Source organism: Rattus norvegicus, chromosome 3, assembly GCF_036323735.1.
Source record: "Rattus norvegicus strain BN/NHsdMcwi chromosome 3, GRCr8, whole genome shotgun sequence".
In the NCBI taxonomy this organism is placed as follows: Eukaryota; Metazoa; Chordata; class Mammalia; order Rodentia; family Muridae; genus Rattus; species Rattus norvegicus.
The window spans coordinates 97986457-98005821 of NC_086021.1; the positions used below are offsets into that span (position 1 = coordinate 97986457).

At 38.0% G+C, this 19365-nt stretch overlaps 1 protein-coding gene across 12 annotated transcripts in view; it reads left to right on the forward strand.

Moving 5' to 3' along the window:
* Ckap5 (cytoskeleton associated protein 5) overlaps positions 1-19365 on the forward strand; it is a 102085-nt gene that overhangs the window by 39491 nt on the left and 43229 nt on the right. For all 12 annotated transcript variants that reach the window (XM_017592175.3, XM_063283664.1, XM_063283662.1 and 9 more), the window contains 11 exons: positions 107-220; positions 4238-4342; positions 5939-6028; positions 6133-6297; positions 7418-7546; positions 8560-8742; positions 12275-12388; positions 12624-12734; positions 14164-14256; positions 17309-17494; positions 17896-17990. In XM_017592175.3, coding sequence (XP_017447664.2) covers positions 107-220; positions 4238-4342; positions 5939-6028; positions 6133-6297; positions 7418-7546; positions 8560-8742; positions 12275-12388; positions 12624-12734; positions 14164-14256; positions 17309-17494; positions 17896-17990 — 1385 coding nt within the window. The remainder of the gene's footprint in view (positions 1-106; positions 221-4237; positions 4343-5938; positions 6029-6132; positions 6298-7417; positions 7547-8559; positions 8743-12274; positions 12389-12623; positions 12735-14163; positions 14257-17308; positions 17495-17895; positions 17991-19365) is intronic.

A 19365-nucleotide genomic window follows, 5' to 3' on the forward strand; every position in this document is an offset into this window, starting at 1 on the left:
CTGCAACAACAAACAAAACCCTGGTCTTTAAATTGTTTGAATATATGAAATGGAATTTATTCTACTCTTATTTTATGTTCTACACTGATTTATGTTCTGTTTACAGGAGGCAAAAAAATGGCAAGAGAGGAAAGAAGCTCTGGAGGCTGTAGAAGGGCTGGTGAGAAGCCCCAGACTGGAAGCCGGCGACTACGCAGAGTTAGTCAAGGCGCTGAAGAAGGTGAGGGGACAGAGCTGCAGCACGGCTGCACTGACAGACCGGCCACTGGGGTCTCTTCATCAGGAACTCAGTGATTTATTCTTTAACTCATGAATACATTGACATTTAAGGAACACTATAATAATATTTCAATCAGAGACTTCTATAATTTTAAAATTTAGGATTTAAAAATCTTACTGTCCTATGTTAGGGATTGGTTTTATCTTAATATTTTCAACTTAATAAGTCATTGATAGCTTAGGATCTTGCTGATCTAGAGTCAAGTTTTATAGTTCTATACTTTTGTAAATTCAGCTGTTTAAATGAGGTAAGTTGAGTTACGCAAATATTAAGTATGAAATATTTTGTTATATAGCAAATGATACCAGATTGTAGTGTATCAGAAAGCAAAGTTTTCTGAAGGGAAATGGAAGAGTAGTAGATCTCAGGGAGAGGGGATGTTGGAAAAAGGACTGGAAGGAGTGAAGGGAGGGAAAACTATGGTTGGGATATGGTAGATGAGAGAAGAATTTAAAATAAAAAGATAGCCAAGCATGGTGTCACAAGCTTTTATTCCCAGCACTTATGATTGGGAAGCAGAGGCAGGCAGATCTCTGAGTTCCAGGCCAGCCTGGTCTACAGAAAGGGATCCAGATAGTCAGTGCTACACAAAGCAATCCTGCCTCGAAAAATCAAAAAAACAAAACTTTTTCTTTAGATGAAGGTAGTAGGAAGAATAGTCAAAGGCTACAAACAAAGGAAAATTAAAGTTGTTCTTAAGATATGATATTTAACTTTATATTTGATTTTTATGTATACCTACAATTATACAAGTTTGAACTCCTATATTAACTTTATAATAACACCAAAAAATGGAGGATTGGTAAAATAGAAGGAAACTTACATTGAAGAATGAGAGGCACACTGATTCCTCTGTGTTCCATTGATAATTCATTTTCTCACTGCTTCCTAAGTCAAATAATCTCATTAAATTTCCCATTTTCTTTAATGTAAATGGGAAGAATTACTCCTTTTGAAATTCCTTATGGTATTTCTAAAAACAAGTGGTTTTTCTTAACTGTCCTTCTCCTTTTTAAAAAAAAACAAACAACTAAGGTCCTAGGAACTGTCCAGGCTGGCTTACATTTACGGTGATCCGCTTGCCTTAGCCCCCTGAACACTAAAATATTATATTTAAAATTTAGGATTTAGGGCTGGAGAGATGGCTCAGCGGTTAAGAGCCCCTGACTGCTCTTCCAGAGGTCCTGAGTTCAAATACCAGCAACCACATGGTGGCTCACAGCCATCTGTAATGAGATCTGATGCCCTCTTCTGGTGTGTCTGAAGGCAGCTAAGGTGTACTCATATACAATAAAATAAAATCTTTAAAAAAAAAAAATTTAGGATTTAAAAATCTTACTGTCCTATGTTAGGGATTGGTTTTATCTTAACATTTTCAACGTCATTGATAGCTTAGGGTCTTGTTGATCTAGAGTCAAGTTTTATAGTTCTATACTTTTGTATGAGCCACCATGCTAGCTGAAATAATCTTCAAATCTGCCTTTTGAGTTGTTACCTGACTTAGCATAATTTATAAACAACCTTCATATTAAGATTTGGATTTATATTACTATTCTTCAGATTTTATATGTTCTTGATTTTGTTGGAAGTCTTTTTTTTTTTTAAATCACATGCAACCTGATCTGCCTTCCAACTTATGCTGTCATGGAGGATAACCAGACTGGGCCAGAAGTCAGAGATAATCCCATCTCCTTTTGCCTAACCCTCCCTAGTGCTAGGATTAAGTACACACCAAGTCTTGTCTTAGTCATTTTTTGACACATTTACTAGTTTCATTCATTGATTTTCCCCCCCTCTTTTAACAACATATTTTTGTTTCAACTACTGTTAACTAGTGGCTTACATTACCAGTTAAAGATACTAATTGGATGGACATGGTGAAGCAGGTAGATTTCTATGAGTTTAAGACTAGCGTAGTCTGTATAGTAAGTTTTACAGCAACCTCACGTAATGAGACAGTGTCTCAAAAATAAAACTAATTGATCATTGCACAGGTAGTAAGAGAAGCCATAACACTATTTCTTGAGATCATGTTCTTGCTGTGTTGTCAAGACTGGTCTAGATTGAATATATTGACTCAGGTAATCCTCCCACCTCAACCTTCTGAGTAGCTGGGACTCTGGGCACACCTGGCTAGCATTTTTAATTAGAGAAAAAAGTTATATTAACTTTGTAGTTCTTTAATCTAATCTTTTTTCTCTGTGTCAGAACAGAAGCCACTGAGAAAACTTAATCACCTGAATTTTCCTATTCTGTCAAGTAAAGGTCCTTCATAAATACTTTAAAAAGCAAAAAACAAAACCAGGTGGTGATAGCATGTGCCTTTAACCCAACAGTCAGGAGGCAGAGACATGTAGATCTCTGAGTTCCATTCACTTCCATTTTTTCAGTTGTGAGAATAGTTTGTTGAGGCAAACTGAGTATGAGAGGCAGGTGTTGCATTCGTGTATCTGAGTCCATTGCTTACTAATAAATTAATTCAGTCTTTGAAATAGACTCAGAAGATTTTTTTTCCAGAGCTTCACTGTGCGACCCAGATGTGTGAGCTGACTTGAACACAGTGAGCGTTCTCTCTCTTTTCTTTGGTTTTTAGATTTATGTATATGGCTGTTTTGCCTACATATGTAAATACACAATTTGCACGATTGATGCCTTTGGAACTTAAAAGAGGCTGTCAAATACTCAGGAATTGGAGTTGCAATGATTGTGACCCACACATGGGTGCTAAGAACTGAACCTACCATCTGGGTTCTGTGCAGCAAAGCCTCCTGACCAGCTAAGACAGCTCCTCAACACTCTTTTTGTCTGTTGTGGGTTTTTTGTTTCTATTTAATAATGATATCAAAGGCTATGAAGTCTGTATAGACCTAGACTGGAATCCCTACTTTTGCTAGCTGGTTACCTAAAAGCAAATTAATCTTTTTCATTTTTGAAATTTTCCAAAATTGAGGTAATAATACTTACTTCGTGCAATCTGGGTGAAATTAAATTTAAAAGGCATTATAACGCATCTCCAAAATTGTAGCATCTGATTAGTTTTAAAGAGATTAATATATTTTAATTTTTTATTATTTATGGAAGATAATTGCTAATTCTTAGTATGATATGCATATTAGAGGCTGTTTAATTCAGAGACTAAAGAGTTCAGCATTCTGTTTATGGACTAAGCACTAGGTAAAATTCAAAGTAATTGCCTCTACTGGAAAACAATGATTTGTGGGTACTTTGCTAAAACAGCATTTTAACACAGAGACAGGCAATGTTCTGTGGCAAACTGTTCCCAGGAAGAAACCTAGTCATTACTGTGTTGCTGAATTGATGCATATCTATGAATTTAGATACGTGTTGGGCTTTTGGGTTCTAGAAAGGCTATAGTATAAACTGCTGAAGGAGAGTCTTCTAGGAGAAATGAAAGAAAAACTCTGTCACTGTGTAACTGAATGGCTTTTACAGAAATGGTTACAATGGGATTTGCAATAACCACAGGACTTTCTATTAATGCATGGATGGATGTAAAATTATAGGAGAGCTGTTGCCCCGTGTCTTCTGGAAATATGTTTGTTTGGTTTTCCTGTTCCAAAGTAAGGATAATAGACCTCTAACGTCTCTGCTACACTTGTGCAGTGCAGGCAGCCCAGGTGCCGTTATGGAGTGTTAGGGTTGGTGTGTATGTGCTGGGCAAGTGCTCTACCACTGAGCTGCATCCCCATTCAGTTTGTCTATCTCACTCTTTTTTGTTTCTTTTTTTCTTTCTCTCTCTTCCAGAACAACAAGAATACCACAGAGGCTTATAAATTCATCATTATTAAGATTTTTCTCTTTTATAAGAAATAAAACTGGTTATCTATTGGCATTATATTTTTCAAGAGTTCTTTTTTTGGAGATATATTTTCATTTCTAGTATCCCTTTCTACAGGGTTATGACTTCGGTTTTGCTTTGTTTTTTTACCTTTACAGGTTGTTGGAAAGGACACCAATGTCATGTTGGTAGCTTTGGCAGCAAAATGTCTTACTGGCTTAGCTGTTGGACTAAGAAAGAAATTTGGACAATATGCAGGACATGTAAGTAATATTCTATTTAGATATAAATCTGAAAAATAATCAGAAAGATAGGCTAGTTTGTTTTATGTTTTAAAACAGCTCTTGGCATAGATCTCTATGTTGGACAAAGTAAACATCTCACTGAGTTTCAGACACTTGGCCTGAAGTACTTAGTTGATTTCTTTGCTTATTATTTACTTACCATATGCTCCTTTGCTTTTACAACTATGAAATGCATGTAGTGGAAATAAAATTGTAGAACCTGTAGGATTGTGCGTTATTGCTCACTAGTGGAGCATCTCCTTAGCACATAAAGTCCTGGGCTGTCCTTCCAACCGCTCTGACCCTAGTGGGACAATGTTTTTAGTAACCCATAAGTTAGGTAGCAATCAAGTTTAGTAATAAAGTTAATAAACTGAGATGTTTTCCTTAACTATGTCAGGTATTGGTAGACTCTAAATTTGGTCTGAATTATTAGAATGAGTTATCATTTTGAGATTTTGTCATTTTTTCAGTTTTATTGTTAGGTTAATATATAGCCTTACTGGAGACTGGTAACTCATCATGTAGTAGGGATAATTTATGAGAACTAAAACTAAAGTAGTTTTAGTTAAAAGTGCTGCCTGTTATTATGGAAATAAAAATAAAGCCCTAGCTGTGTGTGCTGGTACACATCTTTAATCCCAGTTTGGAATTCTGAGACAGATCTCTGAGTTTCAAGCCAGCCTGATCTACAGAGTAAGTTTCAGGACAGCTAGGGCTACACAGAGAAACCCTGTCTTAAAAAACAAAGGAAAGGGGTTGGGGATTTAGCTCAGTGGTAGAGCACTTGCCTAGCAAGCACAAGACCCTGGGTTCGGTCCCCAGCTCCGAAAAAAAGAAAAGAAAAAAAAAAAAAACCAAAAAACAAAAAAAAAGGAAAAACAAACAAAAGGAAACTATTTTGGGGGAGGCGGGGGTGAGGTGGGGGGGGTTTCTATCCCTGGCTCCTGGCTGAAAACTACTTTTAAAATTGACATTAATTTGCTAAGTGATGGTTGAGTGATTGAGTGCCTTACCTTCTAGTCTGAGTTGATACTGATTCTATTTAACTTACTATTTTGCTAAGATGGTTCCATCTGCTTAATTTGCGATTTTTTTTTCTTCTTTAAAATTATATATAATATGCTGTCAGACAAATGGCAGGGCATTTAAAAACATTTCCGACCCCAGTGAGGAATATTCCATATAAATGGACTCATAGAATGTGTGGTCATTCATAACTGACTTCATTTTACTTAGCTTAATTTTGAAAATTTGGTATCAGTTATACTATATTGTGTATTAGAACTTCATTCTTGCTTTTTAAAGTTAATTTTATGTGTAGGCGTGTTTTGACTGTGTGTATGTATGTCTGCATCACATGTGTACGTGGTGCCCATGAAGGTCAAAGAGAGCACCGTAACTCCTGGAACTGGAACAGTGGGTGGTCGTGAACTATACTGTGGGTGCTGGGAACCAAACTTGGATCCTGTGCATGAACAGCACGTGTTCTTCAACTGCTGGGCTACCTTATCTGTGTCCCTGTAGTACGCCATTCATATTTGTTAGTGTTATTGTAGCTGTTCGCCTTCACAGGTTGTGCCAACAATTTTGGAAAAATTCAAAGAAAAGAAGCCTCAAGTAGTGCAAGCCCTTCAGGAGGCCATTGATGCCATCTTCCTCACTGTAAGTTGGTGGCATGAAACTCACGGTTCTACCCTATACATGTTGTCACTGTGATAATTTGACTATTTATAGTTGAAAAAGCTCATTGCCATTTTCTTCTAAAGACCACACTACAGAACATCAGTGAGGATGTTTTAGCAGTAATGGATAATAAAAACCCCACCATCAAGCAGCAGACATCACTTTTTATTGCAAGAAGCTTTCGTCACTGCACTTCCTCTACATTGCCGAAGAGTCTACTAAAGCCCTTTTGTGCTGCTCTCCTTAAGGTGATTGGGGGTAGTTTATATATTTTTCCTATAGTTATTGACTGCATGACTTTAATACTGTAATCTGTGATCTTTTAAGGAGCAGACTCTCTGAACCCAAGTTTTGTAACTGTCATGTTCTACTTTTGAAGGATGACAAGTTAGCTAAGAATGAGCATCAAACTAGAGTATATGAGATCCCTTGGGAGTAGGGCATTTTAGATAAAAGGTAAAAGGAAGAGAAAGAAAGCATGGTGGGTTGGCAGGATGGCTCAAAGGGTAAATACTGGCCACACAGTAACCTAAGTTAATTCCCCAGATTCTCTTTAAAGATGAAGGGGGGGGTTGGGGATTTAGCTCAGTGGTAGAGCGCTTGCCTAGCAAGCACAAGGCCCTGGGTTCGGTCCCCAGCTCCGAAAAAAAAGAAAAGAAAAAAAAAAACAAATAAAGATGAAGGGAGAGAACATTCATATATATATACATACATATGTTTATGTGTGTGTGTGTAAAAATTGTTTAAAGCACTTACAGAGGATGGAAAAATGGTTCAGCAGTTAAGAGCTGCTCTTGTAAAGAATCCAGGCATGGTTCCTGGCACCTTCATAAACCATAGTAGTTCACAACCATCTGTGACTTTCCTTCTCTGCACTCTAACTCCTCTTCTGACCTCTGTGGGGACCAGGTATACACATGGCACACATGCATGCATGCAGACAAAAGCTCATACACATCAAAGAAAATAAATTGCATTTTAAAAAATGACATTTATTTGGTGAATTAGCTAACTATGTGAATTAACTAAAGATTTCTGAAATCCAGAGAAAAAATGTGGAAGATTAACTGCTAATTGGCAAAAGAAAAGCTTGCAGTAAACGTCAGTAAATTTTAAAGAGAAAATTCTTTTTTTTTTTTTTTAAGATTTTATTTATATGAATACACTAGAAGGGTGCATCGTGCTTACAGATGGTTGTGAGCCACCATCTGAATTGAACTCAGGACCTCTGCAAGAGCAATCATTGCTCTTAACCACTGAGCCATCTCTCCAGCCCTAAAGGGGAAATTCTTATCCAGCACTATTATTCAGATTAAAAGTAGTAGTAACTAGAGTTCTTTGTATTAAACACCATTTACTTCTGTATAGCACATCAATGATTCTGCTCCTGAAGTCAGAGATGCTGCGTTTGAAGCACTGGGTACTGCTTTGAAAGTGGTTGGTGAGAAAACAGTAAATCCATTTTTAGCTGATGTTGACAAACTGAAACTTGATAAGGTAAGTTAGTAATGGCCGTCTCCTTGCATTCTAGTTTGCAATCGTATCCCTCTCTGTTGAGCTATTGTCTAATGATAGATTCTGAAGAGGGGACAGACATTGCCTTCAGTTGTGTACTCAGTGATGAGCCCACCATGCTATAGTGGACAGTTTCATGACCCTCGTTAAATTCAGTATGTCACAGAACAGTACAGAAAGGCATGAGTGTTGAAAAGGAAATGTATGGAGGAGGGTGTGAGTAATACAGATGAGAGAGTTATGAGTAAATAAGTGTGCCAGTAATTACAATACACTGTATTTGTGTGAGTGTGTGTGTATTATATATATATATATATGAATCCATCAAAAAATAGAAGATAAGAACATCTCAGAGTACTTATATGTTTTTTGTGAATTTTTGTTCGTTAAACAATTTCTTGGTTTTTCAAGACAGAGTTTCTCAAGTGTCCCTGGCTGTCCTCGAACTCAGGGACCTGAGTACCTCTGCCTTCCAAGTTCTAGAATTAAAGGCATGTGCAAACATGCATGTGTTGGAAATGAGTTTTGGAAGGTGCTGTCTAGGCATTTCTTGTTACTAATTTTGTCTTGTCTATATTACTAAAAAAGAAAACACTAATAATCAACCCCATGTTCTTCAGTTTATTCTCTAATGATATTTCAGAACAAGTTTGTTGAAATTTTAATCTAAGCTACAGTGATACAATAGTAAAAATATCTTTCAAATTATAACAACCAAAGCTGAGTAATTAGTCTGTAGAAGATGCAATACAGAAATGTACTTTTTTAAATGTAAAAGTCTATCATCAAAATCATGGCTAGTTAGGTATTTTTGTAATTTTAGTTTATGAAGAAATAAAATACATGCTGTATGCCAAGAAAATTACAGATAAGAATTACAAAAAAAACCCATAATATTTTCTGTATAGGTGTGGCTTAATGACTTCTAAGTACTAATGTAATGGCTGTGTTTTTAAGTTATTGGAACATAATGGTATTTATATTGCTTTCTCTAGATCAAAGAGTGTTCAGAAAAAGTAGAACTGGTTCATGGTAAAAAATCTGGACTTGCAGCTGAAAAGAAGGAATCTAAGCCTCTACCTGGAAGGGCTGCTGCATCAGGGGCTGCAGGGGACAAAGACACAAAGGATGTTTCGGGACCCAAACCAGGACCGTTAAAAAAAGCACCTGCTACTAAGGTTAATGGACTTTGATGACAAGGTCTTACTTGTAATCTGTGCTGGAATGAAGCTTGCTGTGTGGCCTAGGAATCAGTCGTCCTGTACCTGTTTCCCAAGTGCTGGAGCTACTGATGTGTGCTACCACGTGTGGCCTAAAAGATGGCTTAAAAATAGAATTGAGTAGGATAAGGACTGGGTTCCATGTTCATAGTTATTCTAATATGTCTGAGTTTGAGAAATGGAATTTTTGGCCACATTGCAAATAGAACAGATCTTAATAAAGACATAGTATTATAACTGCATTTTTTCTTTATAACCTGCCTGGAAGCTGGTGAGTTGACTTAGTGGATAAAGGAGCTTGTTTCCAAGTTTGATAATCAGAATTCAGTCTCTGGTATCCACATGGTAGAAGGGAGAAAAAAATTAATGAACAAGGGTACACCCACACTCTAAAGAAATCAAGTAAATTATTTTTTTCTTTAGTACTATGACTAGGAGCAAGGTAGTAGTGGTACATGCCATTAATCCCAGCCCTTGGGAGCCAGCCTGGTCTATGGGATGAGTTCCAGAACAGCCCAGGCTGCTAGAGAAACTGTGTCAGAAACCAAAACCTAAACAGAACAAAGAAGTCAAGGTCTGACTGGGATAAAATAGTAATAACATGCCTTTTTTTTTTTTTTTTAACATGGTAGACATTTTAATTTTTTTTTTTAAGTTTACAGTTTAGGCTATAGAGATAACTCATTTATATTCATTTACATAACCAAGGCTGATGACTTGATCACCAGGACCTATATGATGGAAGGAGATGCTTCCTCTCCAAGGAAGGAAAACTTGACTCTGCAAGTTTTCATCTGACCTTCAAATAATTTGTGCCCATCCGCTCCATCCCATGATCTCCTAGCCCCCGGAATAAATAAATAGGGCTGGCCAAATGATGAGAGATGTTTGCCATCAGTACTGACAGCCTGAGGTCAGTCCTTAGATCCCACGGTGAAAGGAGAGAGAGAAACAGGTTCTAGAAGGTTGTTGTCGCACTTGCACGTGTGTGCTGTGGAGTGGATGTCACCTATATGAGCAACAGCAATAAAGATAAAGATTCAAAAATAGTGGTATCAGAGGCATTGAAGACCCAATCATTAATCTCAAATTAATCTGTCAATACAGAGTAATTCTAGTTCGTGGTTGTTGTTGTTGTTGTTGTTGGGACAGAGTCTCTTTATATAACCCTGAGTGTCCTGGAATTCACCAGCTCACCTAGAATTTACACAGAGATCCAATTGACTCCACCTCATCCTCTTGAATGCTGGGATTAAGGCATGTATTTCTGTGCCAGACCTCCAGATTTGTGTTTTTCAAGACAGGGCTTCTTTGTGTAGCAGTCTTGGTTGTCCTGGAACTCTGTATACCAGGCTGAACTCAAACTCAGAGATCCACCTGCCTTTGCCTCATGGGTGCTAGAATTAAAGGCATGTGTCACCACTGCGGGGCTCCAGGTTATTTTTTATAAAGACTTTATGTATGTGAGATGGTGGTTGTCTATGGAGGCCAGAATGGTATTCACAACCCTTGGAGGTAGGGTTTGAGACAGTTATCCTTCTGATATGTGTGTTTGGAACTGAGCATAAATCCTCTTCGAGAGTAGCAAATGCTTTTAACTGAGCCATCTCCCTAGCTGGGCTCCAGTTCATCATTTTTATTTCCGTTTATTATTTTTTATGTATTTTATATATACACGAGTGCTCTATCTGCATGTACACCTGCATTCCTGAAAGGAGGATCAGATGTCATTACAAATGGTTGTAAGCCACCATTAGGTTACTGGCAATTGCACGCAGGACCGCCAGTACTCTTTAAATCACTGAGCCATCTCTCCAACCCTATGTCTTTTTAGTTGGTTGGTTGGTTGGTTGGTTGGTTGGTTGGGTGGTGTTGTAAAAATGTAAAAATAAAAAAAGTACGGTGTCTTTTACCCCACTAGCTCCAGCACCTCAGTATCCCAAGATGTCTGCCAGATATCTTGGCGGAAACACACCCCAGACACACACTTTCCTACACTCTGTCACATAAAAGAACACACAACACAATAACCTTAGATCCAATTGATAAGATATAATTGCCCACTCAGAAGACTTGCACTCACATGTTGCTAACGGGACTGTGTTAGTGGAGATTTGTCTCTAAACCTCTCAGTTTTAGAAACCGTGTTAGGATCCCTTTGTGTATAGTTTGTGTATAGTTATTTGATCATTCTCAGATTTCTGACGGGGTTAAAAGACTGATTATAGTCTCATAGCCTATCAGGCTATTTAATCTGAATATACATATTTTATGACATAGTTATCAGATAGTATACAAACTAGCCAGGATATAATATAGATTTTAAGCCTTTCTTAAGCTAGAATGGATAACTAAATGTTCTGTTTAACATGTGATGGACTGGGTGTTGAGTATTGTATGTTTTATAAATTGTAGAATGGTAATAATTTTACTCAATTTATATATTAAGTGAAAAGACTTTTTAACTGGACAAAAAGGGGGAAATGTTGTGGTTTGCCCTGGAGTTATCTGTATTTTGATACTAATTCCACTGCTCCAAGGACAGCTGTCTGGTCAAGCACTCAGGAATCCGGTGACTTCACCACAACCTCCCCATTGAATTTGTAAAGTACAAATTGAGGGGCAGGTACAAGATAGAAGGAGGCCTGTCATTGGAGGAGAAGGAAGGATGGGCAGGAGAGAAGTTTAAAAGAGGAGGAGGAGACTAAGATAGAAAGGAAGAGACAGGAGGGAGAGAAAAAGAGAGAAGCTGTGACAAGACAATAGAGGCTGATGTAAAGATTCCGCTCTGTGTATTTACAGGTTGTTATTAATGTTCTCAAGGGATGGATGGTACCAGGTTTTGTTTGTTTAAGTGGGCAATTATATCTTATCAATTGGATCTAAGGTTATTGTGTTGTGTGTTCTTTTATGTGACAGTTTGAGTGTAGGAAAGTGTGTGGCAACAGGAGACACTGGGCCGCAGTGGAGTTGGGGTGTGTTTCTTTCAAGATATCTAGCAGACATCTTGTGACACTGAGGTGCCAGAGCTAGCGGGGTAAAAGACACCGAACTTTTTTAATTTTTATATTTTTACAACAACAGTTGGGGGTGGGGGTGGGTTGTTTTTCTAGAGACTGGGTTTCTCTGTATAGCCCTGGCTGTCCTGGAACCCTATCTGTAGACCAGGCAGGCATCGAACTCACAAATCTGCCTCTGCCTCCCCTGCCCCTGCCTCCTGAGTGCCCGCCCAGCTGCATGTTTTTGTTTTATTATTAACTCATTTTGAATTAGAAGCTTTTAATATGCAGCCTGCAAATTAGCCAAGTATTCCATAGATGTTCTTTGAGTTTCTGTATCTTTGACATTGTAGTAATTCTATGAACAATAAATGTTTTACTTTTAAGTTGATCTCATTTTTAATAAAAATTTTAAGAGTCAAAATATGTAAAACAAAACAACTGCTTTTATAAAATTTTAAGTCATTTGTGGTTTCGAATTTTTCTTTTAGGCTGGTGGACCACCTAAGAAAGGCAAAACAACTGCACCAGGTGGTTCAGCAAGTTCTGGAACAAAGAATAAGAAAGGATTGGAGACCAAAGAAATAGCAGAGCCAGAACTCTCAGTGAGTATCACACATGAGATGGTTAAAGCCCTGAGGGAAGTGGAGATCTTCCTGAGTTCTTTAACATACAGTGAATTCATATCTTTTAGCTACTAATAGATACTTCCCTGACCCCTTTTGCTGCAGAAGACTCAAATGCCATAGTTATCTGTAGGGTTGTTTCAGTTTTAGCTGGTTTTCTTTTATATTGTTTTTAAAAAGCGGTTTCCGATTATGATGTTGCTGTATCTTACAGATTGAAGTATGTGAAGAAAAAGCTTCAGCTGTTCTTCCTCCCACCTGTATTCAACTTCTAGATAGTAGCAACTGGAAGGAAAGGCTGGCCTGTATGGAAGAGTTCCAAAAGGTACAATATAAGAATGAAATACAGTGTAAAATGAGATTATGTAGACACAACATGTCTTCATTGCTAAATTTTTTTTTTGAAGATTTATTTATTTTATGTATATGAGTCCATTGTAGCCATCTTCACACACCAGAAGAGGGCATCAGATCCCATTACAGATAGTTGTGAGCCACCATGTGGTTGCTGGGAATTGAACTCAGGACCTCTGGAAGAGCAGTCAGTGCTCTTAACCTCTTAGCCATCTCTCCAGACCAGCCTAAGTTTTATAATTAGTAAATGTTTCATAATAAAAAATGAAGATGAGGTTGAACTTTGTTTTTGTTTTGTAGCTGTTTAGTGCGTACCTTTAACATCCTCATTCTGACTTCTCTAAACATGAAAGTTAGTAACTTTTCAAGAAAATTAAATTCTTACTGTGAACTATAAGACTTAGAAGAATTTTAAAATTTTTAAAGTTATTAATAAATATAATAAGCAAACATTTTGCCATGAAAAATAGACCATCTTTATCTATTTCTGTAGTTCTCCTTTATCATGATTTATTGATGAAAACTCATTATATATTGCTATGAGAAACTGTCCAAACTTTTGAAATTTTATTTGTCAGAGTTCTTCAGAGGAACAGAAATGATAAGAGTTTCTGTGGCGAAACATACACTGGGGATTTATTAGAGTAGCTTACCAACTGTGATCCAGCTAGTGAAACAATGGCTATTGGTTGTTTAGTCCATGAGGCTGGATGTCTCAGCTGATCTTCACTATATGCTAGAATCACAAAGTTGGCTTTAAGGGTAGTGAAGGAATAGTGCAAGTAGGCCAATAGCAAAAGCAGTCAGCAGAAGGTGTGGCCCGGATTGAAGGTAGATCAAAAGATAAGGATTAGTGGGGTCTTCCCACTTCAAATGATTTAATTAAGGAAAAAACCCTCACACTATTTAATGAGAGCCTGTCTTTAAAAAAAGAAAGCAAAACAAAAAAACAAAAACAAAAAATCTAACCTAAATATTTTTTTAAGCCAGGGTTAAGGTGACATCAAGTCTCTTTGTGTTTGAGGCCAGCCTGGTCTACATTGTATGTTCCAGGATAGACATGGGTATGTAGAGAAACTCTGTCTCAAAAAATAAACAAACAAACAAAAAAAAAAAGTCTCCCAGATGTGTGAAGCTGATTGGGTTTTAATTCATTCTAGATTTTGTCAGGTTGACAGCCAAGAGCGGCCATCACAGGGATGGCAAATTATAGCTCATTCTAGCATACATGGTGATTATGATTCTGTGAGAGAGATAGAAGGGGTGTAACTCTCCAAGCTCCAGTTCCCTTCCATCTTCAGAAATAACTATGGGCTTGACTCTAGGATCTACCTTCACCTGGAACTGTGTTAACTCTTACCTTTAACCATTTAATCTTCTTGTCTTAATTTTGTTTATAGGCTGTTGAACTAATGGAGCGAAGTGAAATGCCTTGCCAGGCATTGGTGAAGATGCTCGCAAAAAAACCTGGATGGAAAGAAACTAATTTTCAGGTATTTTTAAGTTGTACATTTAATGTTTTTTATCTAAAAAAAAAAATGAGTGTAGAGAGACATTGAGAGAAATGATCCAGGCCAGGCATAGTGGCGTACCCCTTTAATCCTAGCACTTGGTGGCAGAGACAGGCTGATCTCTTTGAGTCGGAGATCATCCTGGTCTACATAGTGAGTTCCTGGACAACCAGGGCTATATATGAGACCCTGTCTTGAAAGAATAGACGGGGGGAAAAAAAAGAAAAGAAAAATTATACAGGGACTAGCAGGATGGGCTGGTGAGTAACTTGTCATTACCTGTTGACCTAAATTTGATCTTTGAAACCTATGGTAGAAGAAAAGAACGGATAGCTTTAAGTATGTCTCCTGAGTGCCACATATGCACCATGATATGCATATACCTATACTTAGATCATAAAATAAAAAATTTTAAAGTGATGCAGAATTTATCACTAGCTGTATATACAATGTTTGCTTTAAACCCTCCTGTTTTTCTGTGTTCCATAGTTCCAACCCTTTATCACTTTGGTATCTTCACAAAAGCTGAATATTCTAAAAGCTTTTGGTCCTTCATATCTCAACTCATGCTACTTTTTTATCTATCATGTGTTGCATATAATTTGAAAAATGCACACTTGTTCCTGCTAGGCTCTGGGACTAGCAGCCACTCCCCTGCTGCCTTGTCTGCTCCCATGGCTAGCTAAGGCTTTCCCAAGAACTGGTCTATGTTCTGAAAATAGCTGCTGCCTGTATTCTCGAGAGCACTGCCTATTCCTCTTTGCCCAGTACAGGAAATGACCATCTCACTTAGCTCCCACAGCTGGTTTGCTAAGCCACCCAAGACCTATCCCTCCTGAGAATGACTGTAGCTACGGCTCGTGTTCTACCAACTTACTGCTCTGGAGGAGCCGACCTACAGTGACCACTCTGCAGTTACACATTCTCAGACTATCTTTTTTTTTTTTCTTTTTTTCTTTTTTTTTCTTTTTTTCGGAGCTGGGGACCGAACCCAGGGCCTTGCGCTCGCTAGGCAAGCGCTCTACCACTGAGCTAAATCCCCAACCCTTCAGACAATCTTAATATTTTAAAATCAGCCAAGTGACACAACTGCTGGGCTCAGAATCTATTGCCCTAAATTCATCAGCTATTCTGTATTGGAGTTCTTCTGGTGGCAGGATCTAATAGCCCCCAGGCCTACATTGTGTCTGTCTTCCCCGTTCCACAGCCTGGTGGAAAAAGCCATTTTTCAATCTCGTCTCTTCCTCTTCCTCCTAGGACCTGGAAAATCCACCTCTGTATCTTCACCCAGCAATTGGCTTCTGCCATCTTTACCCAACCAAACAATTGGGGAAAATCCTTCTACAATCATGTTCAAAACATCTTTTTATACAGCCTCTAGATAGGTGAAAGAACACCCAATTTTAGCCAGTATTCTTCTATATCATATCCATAGCAAGAGATTTTTACCGCATGTGTGTGGTGTGTGTATGGTGTGTGTGTTGTGTGGTATGTGTGTTGTGTGTGGTGTGTGTATGGTGTGTGTGGTGTGTGTGTGTGTGTGTGTGTGTATGGTGTGTGTGGTGTGTGTATGGTGTGTGTGGTGTGTGTGTGTGGTGTGTGTATGGTGTGTGTGGTGTGTGTATGGTGTGTGTGGTGTGTGTATGGTGTGTGTGGTGTGTGTATGGTGTGTGTGGTGTGTGTGTGTATGTGTGTGTGTATGGTGTGTGTGTGGGTGTGTGTGTGTGTATTGGCACACATCTTCTGTTCTTTGGCACTGTAACTTCACCTTAGCTATTACTTTTTGCCTACACAGGGTGTAATGGTATACTATGCGTAAGAGGCTATCTCATGTTTTTCCTAGGTGTATACACAGCCATCAGTATTATGTTCATAACTTTCTGGATTTTTGGGAATATTTAGTTACGTTTTAAAATTCCTTGAGAGCCAGCTTTAGGTCCTAGAACTCAGGAAGTTGAGACAAGATTTCCATTTGTCTTAGTTAGGGTTTTATTGCTGTGAAGAGACACCATAGCCAAGACAACTCTTACAATGGAAAATATTTAATTGGGGTTGACTTATAATTTTAGTGGTTTAGTCCAGTATCATCCTGACAGGAAGCATGGCAGCATGCAGACAGACATATTGCTGGAAGAACCAAAAGTTCCACATCTTCCTGCCTCTGCCTCCTTCAGGAAATCCTACCAGTGTGCACCAAAACCATCTAGAGTTCTACATCTTGATCCACAGGCAATAGAAGGAGACTGTGTACCACACCAGGCATAGCTTGAGCATATATGACATCACATTCCACCTCCACAGTGATGCACTTCCTCCAACAAGGCCACACCTCCTAATGATACCACTCGTTATGGCCAAGATTCAAACACATGAGTCTATGGAGGCTACACCTATTCAAACCACCATACCATGAACTAGAGGCCAGCCTTGGTTATAGGATGAGACCCTGTCTTAAAATATTAATTATTTTTGTAAGTTCTTTGTTACGTGTTTAAGTCTGTAGAAGTTGTAGGTTTTATGTAGACAGTTGTAATATAATAGTTTTGGTAGCTTTATGCAGTCAGTATGATCTATTTAGATGTATTAAGGATTGTGTATATTGAGATCAGTGCAAACAAAAATCATCAAGATGAAAACATAAAATCTAAATTTGGGGTGCCAAAAAGATAGCCTAGTCTCACGACCTTAGGATTAATCTTTGTGACCTGCATGGTAAAAGGAGAGTCCGCTCCTTCACACTCTCATCGACCTGTCCACCCCTCCTGTGTCATGAGTTCCCACATACATACAAAATCAATGAAATACGCTTTAAAATTTTATTAGCTCATAAGTTTTATTACTTTAGAACATTGAGTGGTTTATGTGTTTCTTCTTGTATTCATTGTCAGTTAGCTATTTTAATAGATAAAAGTAAAAATTATTTCATTTGTGCAGACTTTTTATTTTTATCTAGTTATTCTTACAGATACTTTAGGTTCTGTGGAATTGAATGTCATTGGCTCCTCATAATGTTCTAATGTTTATTCTTGTTCAGGTCATGCAGATGAAGCTTCACATTGTTGCCTTGATTGCCCAGAAGGGAAATTTTTCTAAAACTTCTGCTCAGATTGTATTAGATGGCCTTGTAGACAAGATTGGAGATGTGAAATGTGGGAACAATGCAAAAGAAGCTCTGACAGCGATAGCTGAAGCATGTATGTTGCCCTGGACAGCTGAACAGGTTAGTTCCAGAACTGTTTTCCTATGCTGTCCCAGTTTTTCCCCCATTTTAACTTAGGCTCACCTATTACAGTTCATTCTTAAGTAAAGTTTTTTATGCTGTGGGGTTTTGTGTATGTGTATGTCCTGGCTGATCTGCAACTTATTATAGTAAATAACATTAGTTTTCTCTTAAGACACTGTGATTCAAAATGATCAGTCAATAAAACATTTCAAATCCTTTAAAAACTCAGTCACCTCTTTCTTTTTTGGGTAAATTAATTCTTTTGTTAGTAGATCTTTGTACTTAACACCTAAAAAAAATCACATTTAATACATGTATGCCTTAAATTCACAATTTATTTCTATAAGAAATATGAGAGTGGAGATTTAATGCTATATTTTCTGATGCTATTGTTTCAGGTGATGTCAATGGCCTTCTCACAAAAGAATCCCAAGAATCAGTCAGAAACTCTAAACTGGCTATCAAATGCAATAAAAGAATTTGGATTTTCTGAGTAAGTCTAAAAAAAAAAATTAGTGAAATACAATTAAACATTTTGCCAAGTGTCTGGTCTTGATTTGCTTTCACGGTCTGTGCTTGCTTCTGAAGAACTGGGGTTGGGCTATCTAACTTACATAAAAGGGACATTTGGACATTTGTTCTGGAAGGTCTGTGTTGATGTATTCTGCATCTTGACATTCAGGCCTTTTTTTTTTTTTTAAGATTTATTTATTATATATAAGTACACTGTAGCTGTCTTCAGATACACCAGAAGAGGTCATCGGATCTCTTTACAGATGGTTGTGAGCCACCATGTGGTTGCTGGGAATTGAACTCATGACCTCTGGAAGAGCAGTCGGGTGCTCTTAACCGCTGAGGAGCCATCTCTCCAGCCCGACATTCAGGCCTTTTTAAACGTGTGTGTGTGTGTGTGTGTGTGTGTGTGTAGCAGTGTGTATTATCAGTCTTGTAGGAGGTGAGGCCTGCAGGTGCCTATACCTCCTTCACCATTTAACTGTCCTCTGTCCCCTGTCTTTCTGGGTTCTGAGGTTTGCACCCAGGATCTTGTACATGCTAGGCCAGTTCTCTATCACAGAGAACTGTCTGTCTAGTCTCCCCAAAGACAGGCATCTAAGTTATGTTTTCCTCAAGTGTGTAGTCCCTGAAAGGGCTCTGTTTTTGGATTAAATTCTGTCAGAATTCCTACAATAAAAATTTTTACTTGTTCGCACAGTTTGCCAAATCGATTTCTGTATGAACATAGTTGCTCGTTATGTTTATATGACATCTAGGCCTACCACTTGCAGAAATTGGTTCTTTCCTTCTACCATGAAGCTGCCACATATTGAATTCGTGTCACCAACCTTGATGACAAACACTTTAACCTCTAAACTACCTGACTGGGCTCTCAGCTTTTTGTTTTTGTTGCTGCTGTGTGTATTCTCAGATTCCTGGAATTATTTTAAGCCCTCCTATTGCAGCATCATGTGCTGAAACTGTTAGTATATGCTATTTTTCCAGGCCCTTTTTAGAGCATATTTCATGTAGTAATACATCATCTCTGCTTTTGTAGATGAAAACATTAGGGTGTGGAAAACTTAGGATCATAGCTAGGAAAGTGCAGGCACTCTTGTTTTATGAAAAGGGTAGAGCTGCTGTATTGTGTTTCTTTGTCGGTGCCTTGTTTTATGTGTGGGTTTTGTTTGCTTTTTCATATAACTCCATTTATTAACTCTGATAAGGGCCAGGGATGGTGGCATCTTTAATATTAGCTACACAAGTGACAAAAGCAGAGACAGACAGATCACTGTGAACTAAAGACCCACCAGGCTGTATAGTGAGACCCTGTCTCAAAAAATAAAAATAGCAACTAGTAGATGCTTCAGAGT